At 39.6% G+C, this 10,537-nt stretch overlaps 2 protein-coding genes across 2 annotated transcripts in view; both read right to left on the bottom strand.

Annotated features, from left to right (window-relative positions):
• Ddx56 (putative ATP-dependent RNA helicase DDX56) overlaps nucleotides 1-5,830 on the bottom strand; it is a 7,832-nt gene extending 2,002 nt beyond the window's left edge. Inside the window, exons 1-7 of the mRNA XM_027366610.2 lie at nucleotides 5,673-5,830; nucleotides 3,252-3,428; nucleotides 2,937-3,090; nucleotides 1,345-1,501; nucleotides 957-1,113; nucleotides 457-560; nucleotides 1-163 (exon numbers count right to left, since the gene is read on the bottom strand). The exon at nucleotides 1-163 is cut by the window's left edge and continues 27 nt beyond it. Of these exons, the coding sequence (XP_027222411.2) occupies nucleotides 1-163; nucleotides 457-560; nucleotides 957-1,113; nucleotides 1,345-1,501; nucleotides 2,937-3,090; nucleotides 3,252-3,428; nucleotides 5,673-5,768 (1,008 nt within the window). The 5' untranslated portion in view covers nucleotides 5,769-5,830. The remainder of the gene's footprint in view (nucleotides 164-456; nucleotides 561-956; nucleotides 1,114-1,344; nucleotides 1,502-2,936; nucleotides 3,091-3,251; nucleotides 3,429-5,672) is intronic.
• A 2,484-nt stretch (nucleotides 5,831-8,314) lies between these two features.
• LOC138866439 (uncharacterized) lies at nucleotides 8,315-8,692 on the bottom strand. The gene has a single exon (XM_070139015.1). The coding sequence runs from the start codon at nucleotides 8,690-8,692 to the stop codon at nucleotides 8,315-8,317; it is 378 nt and encodes a 125-aa protein (XP_069995116.1).
• Nucleotides 8,693-10,537: the final 1,845 nt, after the last annotated feature.

Raw genomic sequence — 10,537 nt, 5'->3', positions numbered from 1 at the left:
CGTCCCTGCCGCTGTTTCTTCTAAATTCTGCTCATCTGAGGCGATGATGATGTCGTACTTGCCACTATTAAACTGCTCTATGATGTGACAACGGGAAGCCACAGGCATTTCCGAGTTCAATACACATGAGCTGATGTCAAAATGGGCCAGGTACATTCTCAACCTAAGAAAATTACCAAATATATGGATAAGGACATCAGGAAAAGATGAATGTAACTGAATACTTCAAGTAAAAAAAATATCAAAACAAAGATAATGAGAAAATCATTGATACACTTTATATCATATGTGTTAAAAAATAATAGTAAATCAAATAATTAAATAAACATATAAATAAAATGGCTGAAGTGTGTACAAATATTGTGCAACATCTTGTCTTTATAGTATCAAATCCCAACCAAAGATCAAAACTGTAATCTATCTGTAATTATCAGAGAAATACAAATCACTACATACCTGTATCCCTTGTCAACACTATTGACAAAAATGATGGTCTTGCCACGGATCATATTCAGACGGAAGAGTGCATTGACAAGAACAACTTTATCAAATGCAGATAGCTGTGAATGGAACAGAGCTTGGCTTATTACAATGCACCTTGTTGTTAGAGAGAGCACTATAATATCAAATTTTCCATACCAATGTTCAAAACTCTGATTTCAGAAGCCCATCATGCTTCAGTCCTCTTTCTTATCCAACTTTTTTCCTCAATTCCTTTCCTTCTACAAAATGGTTATAGTCAAGGAAATATCCTTCATCCAGGCCTATTGCCACATCTAATTTTGCAAAACCTCTACCCCAGAACTTTCCTTTCTTTTACTGCATATGTCTTGAGCATCAATGCATGAGAAGCAATACTCTAAACATGGCAATCAACATCATCTCTCCATATTACCAATTCAATGCTCCCCTCAATGCATTAGGGAACTCCCCCCTCCCCCTACCACCTTACCCACCTTAATGACATATTGTGTAAGTTGTTCTGCTGTTGGCAAGGGCGGTTCCTCCAGCCTCAGAATGACAGGGTTGTGCAGGATGAGACTCTTTAGCTTCTTCACATCATCAAACATGGTTGCACTTGTGACGAATGACTGGAAGATCTTTGGGAATTTCCTTTGCAAAAGGAGACCCCCCAAAAATATATAAATATACATACATAACATACACATATACATGTATGCATACACTCATACATGCACACATACACACAAACATGGCCATATATATATATGTAAACATCTCAATATATATTCATTTATTCATCTATATTTTTTCATTTATCTATTCATACACATTTAAATTCATATCTATATCAATATTCATACTTGCTTTTACATTTCTTACTTCAGTATTTCCTGAATTTCTTTCACATGGTCAAATGCAAACATGAGATCAGCCTCATCAATCACCAGCATCTTAAGAGAATTCTTGACCATAAGGTTGCCCTCATTCAGGTGGGCGAGGATTCTCATTGGAGTTCCAATTACGATGTCAGGTTTATCTGTGGAGAAATATCAGGGGAGCTTATAACTGCTGTCTCATGTTCTGTTTATTTCTATCCGAGTTCAGAATACACTCAACTAACTAATAACATATATATTGCTGTTTGGCTGGCATGTACAACCTTTGCCTAGAGAAAAATAATGACATTAAATCAATATCCACCACATGAAATAAGTGTCAAATGTGGCATACTAATTCACAAGTCTCCATTCAGGTTAAATAACTTAACTCCTCACATTATCAAGAGAAGCACCCCACTAATCCCCATTAATCCCTTGGATCCAGATGCTTCACTGCCCACTAGTGGCCCAAAATATGAGCAATAGGCTTACTTGAGTGGCCACTCTAACAGGTATGCAGCTTGTAGGCTGGACTCACACGACCACTTGTGTGCCGTGACAAGACTCCTCCACATGCCCCACCTTTGCCATGATAGTTTCTCTTTTATTGCATAAGAGTTATTAGCTTTTTTGCCATTTTCCGCTATCTTCACTTCATTTCCATTATCCAGACAGTTATAGACTGTTTTCCTTGCACACACTGCATACTCTCTTTAGGTAGTCCATAACTCAGGACAGTAATGAAAACAATAAGTAACAATTTCTTATCTGTGTCCTTTTATATCTTTTTTAATAATACTAAATTTTCTATAATACAACCTGTGCCACCGGTGGGATAGAATAGGATCCTGAGCATGGAAATGGTGTCCTCCTTTGAGCTGGCCCTTCCCGAAAGCCATGGCCCATGGATGGTACATCCCATACTTGTTTATCAATGGAAATAATACAAGAGCTCCTTCCTAAATACTAAGCCTGATCATGATCACCCTCCTCCCATGACACCATGTTCATGTCACCTAACCCACAAGCATATTTTTTTCATAATGTGATGGCCACATCTTCTGAATTGTGGAAGATAGAATTGGAGGGCATGCATGTCCAAAGACCAATTGGCCTAAAAGTGTAAATCAAATGGTAAGCTAGTTTAATCTTTCAGCTCTGATATTAGCATCAACATTTTAACCCATTAACGCCGGTATATTTTGAAGCCGAAAATAAAAGATGCCGCACGGCTACAAAATCGGCGGGTGGGCCTGCCCTGGACTCCGCTGGCTAGCCAGCTGCGGCCCACTGCTGCGTGAGAGCGCGAGCCCCGATATAGCATCACACTGGCGGGACACCCGGCAATGTTTATTTTTTCTGGTGTCTCATATGTGGGACACCCATCGTTAGTGGGTTAATGCACTAAAAGTGCCTGATTGTAGCACATTAACATTTACATAAAAATATTGATGCATATGTTGGGGCTGAAAGCTTAATTCACATTTTATAAATGTATCTCTGGGCTATTGGTCTGACAAAACCTTTGGATACGCATGCCCTCAAAAAACTAAAGACAAATAGAATAGCCAACATAAAGCTGGCAGAACTCACCAACAAGAAGGGGACGTTGAGCCTCAAGTGGGACTGTGGGAGACACATCTATGAAGCGAACCTCTCGTTTGCAAAGAGTGGTCAACTGACTCAGGTTTTCTTTGATCTGCCTGCACAGCTCTTTGCTTGGAGCAAGCATGATAGCTTGCACCATCTGCATATGGAAGACAAAGTATGTTGTATCATTGTTATGAAAAGTAGAAGCTTCAACATGAGGTTTATGTAACAAAACACTCTCCCTTATACTAATATTTCAGAGCTTAAGACTAAAATCTTAAATAGAAAGACAGCAATATGACATAAATTTGGTCTCACCTGCTCTGTGGCTGAACGTTTCCACTCCAGAATTTTGTGGATGGTTGGTATGACGAAAGCTCCTGTCTTGCCAGAGCCCGTGCGAGCCTTGGCAAGGACATCCTTCCCCTCAAGTACATACGGAATGGCCTTCTCCTGAATCAAAGTTGGCTCACCCCATCTCAGCCTTGCAATTGCCTGGATGGAAACGTGACAGATGAAAAGATCATGGTCTATTCCTATTCACAGCAGCTTTACTAATGTGCATTAGCAAAGACAGTGTCAGGACAAGTTGCGAAAGAAATGCCATGTATGAAAAGTGTTGTTTTGCTATTACAGGATAAGTTTACTTTGTACGATATGGCTATGTGAGACTGAAACCATACCAGAAATAAGGCACTTTTTATCTATGTCGTTTCCTCTGCAAATTGATAATAAGAAAGCTGTCCAACACATAATACTTTGGTATACATTTACATAATAACTGTACTAAGATAACTAACTTTGATAAAGAAATGGAAAAAATAAACACTTAAACATGAAATAATCTGAACAGGCAAAGAATCATATAAGAAATGAAGAAAACAGGTTGCAACAAATGCTATGGAAAGTATATCCATGGCAATCGGCTGGTGAGTGAAGCCCTTGGGTTATGAAGGCTTTCTTCCTATTGCATTATCAGTGGATCTCATGGGTCTTGTCACTTCATAAACAATGTTGTCACTTACATCAGTTATGATGGAAAAGAACTATATGTAACACATATTACACTCTAAATAATTGAAACAAGAACTACCCACAATGTAAGATAAACACATGAAACATAAATTAACTTATTTTTCCTCATTTTGTCCATAAGATGCAAGGCTTACATAGTACCATATGGCTGTGTGAAACTGGAACTATACCTAATGAATCAAATGACATATACTCTTTTATATGGAGTAGGCTTATAATAAATCATAATTTTCTTGGTAACTCAATCTTTCCAGGGTTTGAGTACTGTTATAACATTTGACATTTGTTACTGAGAGCGATGCACCTTCTAGAATCTAGGCCCAAGGGCTTTGCTTCATTGCTAAATACATCTAGAGCCACCACTAGGGTTTCCAAGGACTTGGATAGAAGAGCAATACCATCAGCAAAGTCAACATCATCAGCAAATTCACAGTGGGTAACTTGATATTGCTCAGAGTTGCTCTATAATGACTTTGGGCAGTAGCTCTGCCCGGTACCCACCAAGTGTTAAAAGTGCTGGTGCAAGGACAGAGCCTTGCCTAACTTCTGAACTAACAGGAAAGAAGCTCTACACTTTACAGCACTTTCAGCTTACAGGCTTGCTATTAATCCAATAGTCCTTGTGGGAATTCCTCTCAATCTCAGGATCTTCCCGAGTGATTCCTGATGCCCTGTATGAAATGCGTTCTTGAGGTCGATGTAAGCTGCAAACAGACCATGCCCACTCTCATAACAGTGCTCAACAATGACTCAAAGGATTGTCTATTGCTCTGACCTCTAGTGCCTCACCAGGTGGTCTTTGATGTACCTCATAAGGATGAGAATGAGAACCTTGGGTAGTATACTGAGTAGTGTGATGCCTCGATCATTGCTGCAGTTGAGTTTATTGGTCAGGATGTTTTTGGGGGTTTGGATGTTATGAATTCTCATACACTTTACTAAAAGATGGGTTGAATTTCCAATATCTAATGCTTCACTCCATACAATTTTAATGATGGTGGGCAGGCCTCTACACTTGCATTAGGCAATCTTGAGCATTTTGTATGCTGGTTTTACACATTTTCGTTCTTACATAAGCCTGTTGATAATTGTTACCGATAGCACCCTCCCAAAGACCAAGTTGAAAAAAGAGTGATGATTTACTACAGGAAATCCAATGAATTCATCAATTCTTGTCCTTGTGTCTTCATCAATCTTTGAGGAGATCAAGTACCATTTCTTGATAGCGCTGCCAAGTCTGTCCAACGCTCTTTCCTGCCATGAATACTTGGAGGACCTTTTGTTTTCCAGGGCGAGGGTTGGGGGGCGACAGCTGCCCACATTAGACAATACAGTGGCTGATTATCTATACATCATTTACAATTAACCCTGTAATTAACCTGGTGCCTTTCATGCCCTTCCCAGCTATCGGGGCCAAAAATATGGGGGGTTACGGGGGTTTCCGCATAATAATTTCTATATTTGGAAACTAGACAGTGAGAGGAATCCAACAATACCGAAATCGTCGCGATCCATTTGACGGACGTTTTCAAAAAAATACCAAAAAAACATACATATATAAGTACATGTTTTTTACGTACAGCCAAGAGGTTTCCAAGAAAAAGAAAATATTTGCCAGAGCTTCCTCGATGGAGCAAAGGCGCCCTCCTTCCTATACGAACCCCAATTTCAGAAATTCTCCTCCATAATTACAAATACGCTTACCTCCAAAATCCTGTCGTCGAGGCCCATTTCATGAAACTGTAGCGTTTTTTCATCCTCTTCTTGTTTGACTTCACTCATTTCCTGAGACGTGTCCATGGTGGCTGTTTGTTTACATCTGTCGTCGCACGTGCGTCGCCGGGCCGGGCCGATGGTTCTTTTCGCTTGGCTCCTACGGTCCTAAAGAAATATTCTGAATATACATATACATATACATATACACACACATAGATAGATAGATGGATAGACACACACACACATATATATAGATGTATATACATATATGTATGCATGTATACATATATACATACATACACACACACACACACATATATATATATATATATATATATATATATATATATATATGAATATATGAATATATATATATGTATATATATATATATATATATATATATGTATATATATATATATATATATATATATATATATATATATATATATATATATATATATATAATATGTGTGTGTGTGTGTGTGTGTGTGTGTGTGTGTGTGTGTGTGTGTGTGTGTGTGTGTGTGTGTGTGTGTGTGTGTGTGTGTGTACATTTATACACATATATAACCACACATACATAATCACATTTTTTGTCATGCCGATACCTTCTGTTTTTTTTTCTTTCTTTCTTTCTTTGGACGAAAAGTGCCACATTGTTATTTTATGTTGATATATTTCTCCATCTACATGAATCTTCAGTTTCAATATATATATATATATATATATATATATATATATATATATATATATATATATATATATATATATATATATACACATGTATATATATGTATTTATATATATACATATATATATATATATGTATATATATATATATATATATATATATATATATATATATATATATATACATACATACATATGTGTGTGTGTATATATATATGTATATATACATATAAATATATATATATATATATATATATATATATATATATATATATATATAAACACATTGTCTGTGTTTTCAGGGAGTATTTACATATTTTTTAAACTATAAATATACATTATATATATATATATATATATATATATATATATATATATATATATATATATATATATATATGTCCGTTTGTTAAAATTGTGCAAGGCCCGACCCAATTAATATTCATATATATGTAAATGCATATTTACAGAAATACATGTATTTTTGTCTATCTATTTGACAGATATACAACTATCTGTCCGTCTGTTAGATATGCATGTCTAGACTGATAGATATGCATGTCTAGACTGATAGATATGCATGTCTAGACTGATAGATATGCATGTCTAGACTGATAGATATGCATGTCTAGACTGATAGATATGCATGTCTAGACTGATAGATATGCATGTCTAGACTGATAGATATGCATGTCTAGACTGATAGATATGCATGTCTAGACTGATAGATATGCATGTCTAGACTGATATACATATATGCACTTACTCCTGTCTACATGCATTCCCGTATAATGTATAATCATTGGGTCGGGCCTCCACAAGGTTATCAAAGCGACCGCCAGGAGCCAGACCGAAAGATGATATATCTTTCGTTCAGCTGGATCTCGTCTATTCGAAAAACCTGTCCCACTCTTGACTCGAACCAAAGGACTTTCGAAAGTCAGTCAGTTGGTGCAGTTTACTTCATTTTTGCAAAAGCTTTCGGCAACGTCAGGCACAGAATATAATGTCGCAAAACCATGGATTCGGATTGAGTGAATAGTAGGAGCACGGACGTAGAATGTTCTAGCAAACCGCGGAAAAATGACCTCGCTTGCTTAGTGTTCTTTTCGTGAATCCGTTGATAGATGTGGAGTGCCACAAGGATCAGTTCTTTGGCCTCCGTTGCTCCGTGTTATGACAGGAGACTGGCAAAGGCATCAAACACTGACAAAGGCCGGGAGACGCACGTGCGACGACAGATGTAAACAAACAGCCACCATGGACACGTCTCAGATGAGTCAAGTCAAATAAGAGTATGAAAAAACGCCACATTTTCATGAAAGTACATCGTCCGCAGATGATACAAGGATAAATCACAATTTTATCAGATATTGAGGATAAAGATGATAAAGAACAGTATGAGGTTCAGTCTTCAAAGAAGATAAATATGCGTGGATAGGTGATGAGGTCTTTTAGAATAAGAGAAAACCAGAGCCAAGAGTGAAATCAGTCTTGCAAAAGGACGTGATGCCAGTAGGTCAGGTTCGAAGAGTTTTCCTCTAAAATTGGACGGCATACATTATCCAAACCTTGCCACCTAGTCCACGAAAGTCAAAAGCGAGGCCAATTAAAGTAAGAATTCGCGCAGACGACAGGGAAGACTGTGCGATCGTGCTGAGATAAGTGCTGGTAAGGAATTTGCATAATCTTACTGGGCTATGGCTGTTTGTGTCGAAGAATGCTAGATATGACTCCGAGCACTGATTTATTTCTTATTTTTGTGTGCTAAGAAAAATCAGATAACTGGTTGAAAACAGTGCCGGATACATTCTTATAACGTGTATGTGTGTGTGTGCTTGTGTGTGTGTGGTGTAAATAGCCACAGTGCACAAACTAGGTTTATTGAAAATGAGACAACAGTTTCGAAATCCTCGTGGGCCCGGATTCACTAACGCACTTAGGAGTTGAGCTGCGTCAGGAAACCCGAGAACAGGGTGGGGTCATGGAACCAGAGAGCAAAGGCGTCGTCGACATATCTCAGCCGCACGGAAGGACGAAGAGAGATGGAAGGGAGAAGCTCTGACTCGAAGAACTCCATGAATAGGTTTACCAGCACTGGAGACAGAGGAGAGCCCATGGCTACACCGAATATCTGAGAGTAGAAGCGACTCTCAAAGGCAAAGGAATTCGACTCCACACACAGACGAATCAGCTGGAGGAAGACGTCGGTGGGCAGAGGGAGACGAGGATCCTCGGCAGGGAGCTTCCTCTGAAGGAAAGCGAGGACCTCATCAAGCGGGACTTTGGTGAACAGGGAGTCGACATCCAAGCTCATCCTGATCGCCGGCGAGACACCATGGACGCAGGAGATGAAGGTGAGCAGGAGAGAAGATGCAAAGCCGAGGGTGAGAGACTTCGCCCGCAAGGCTGCAAGAGGGTGCGGTGCGTCTCAGATGATGGGGCGCAGAGGCACGGCCGGGTTAAGGGTTTTAGGAAGCCCATGGAAATGAGGGAGACGTGGACTTTTGACCTCGAACCTCCGGCAGAGAATTCGCCTCCGGAAAACAGGCTGTTAACTCACTCAGGAGCAGGTCGGTCCTGCAGGCGGGCCTCGAGCGGAAACCGAAGGGTGGCCGGGCGGCGGAGGCACAGGGGAAGAGACTGGCGGGCCAGAGCTCGGACTCCTGCGGGCAGCGGACATTTCCGCTTCTAACAACGCGCCTCGCCTTTGCGTGGTCTACCTGTGATGCCTGACTATCTCGGAGGCTCGCATTCCTCGACACCAGAAAATGCACTCGCCAGCCGGAACTCCTGTGGCGCTGCTTGCAAGTGGGACACAGAGAAGCAGGCAGCGAAACAGTTTATCGCACAGGTTAGCTTGAGTCGTCAAAAGTACCCCGGATGTGCCCGCCCCGCCCCCGCAGTGTCAGCGAGGAGGACGCCCTTGAGAAGGTGACAGTGGCGGCGGCGGCTTGTGACCGAGGAGGAAGAGGCTGGCAAGTAACACTAACAGGGTCACTGACAGGACAACTATAACGCGAGAAACGGAAGTGTAGCCGATGAGGATGATAATTAAAAAACAACACAACAATAATAATGATTATTAATATCATAGCTACAACTACAACAAGACAAAAACGACAGTGATAATGATCATGATAAAACACTCCACACAGGCAACAGCAACAGCGAAGAGCGCACCACACCTTTCCAGCCAGGTCTCAGCGCCTCCAAAGGTGCGTTCGTGTCCACGGCCTCCCCCCCCCTCTCAGCGCGACCCCTGACCTCCCATGACCCAACCGCCTACCGAGGCGAAGTCAACGACGCCAGGGACCTCCTGCAGGAGCCGATCGCCAGGAATGCTTCCTCTGGACAGGGACTCCAGGTAGAGCGAGAGGTCAGCGAAGGTCATTCTGGACTGAGCGGCTCCAGCAGTTCCAGACTCGTGTCTCCGCCGACCGCTGACCCCGCCGGACGCAGCACCTGACCGTCCTCTCTCCCCTGCTGCCCTCCCCCTCCCCCTCCCCCATGGCAGTGACAGCCGTAAAGACGATGATGGCGGCGAACAAGCAATAAAAACGACAATGATAATGATGAAGTTAATATATATAATGAAGATGATTATAATGACTATAATTATATCAGTGATAATAATTATAACAAAAATATTATCACTAATGAAAAAAATAGTAATGATAATAATAAAGATAATGATAATTATAGCAGTAATGATAATAATAAAAATTATGATAATTTAAATAGTAATGATAATGATAAAGAATAACGGTAATGATTATGACAAAATATAATAATAATAACAAGAACAAAATGATAAGGACAATAACAACAATACTGATGATAATATTAAGGATAACGATAATGACGATTATGATGAAGAAGAAGAGATCACGATAATGATATTGATAAATATAATACTAATAACACTATTATTAAAAATAATAGAAGTGATAATAATATGATAACAATCATAACAGCAATAATGTTGATAATTATGATAACTATTATAACAATGATAATAGATATAAAAATAATGATGAGGATAATGATGATGATAATAGCAAAGAAAGACAACGATAAAAGCAATAATAGAAATGATAAGAACATTAACAATAATGTTAATGACGATAATGATGATGATAATAATAATAATAATGATAAT

This window comes from Penaeus vannamei, chromosome 3, assembly GCF_042767895.1.
Source record: "Penaeus vannamei isolate JL-2024 chromosome 3, ASM4276789v1, whole genome shotgun sequence".
Classification (NCBI taxonomy): domain Eukaryota; kingdom Metazoa; phylum Arthropoda; class Malacostraca; order Decapoda; family Penaeidae; genus Penaeus; species Penaeus vannamei.
Note: the sequence above shows the minus strand (reverse complement) of the source record. Positions and strands in the feature narration are given on the sequence as shown.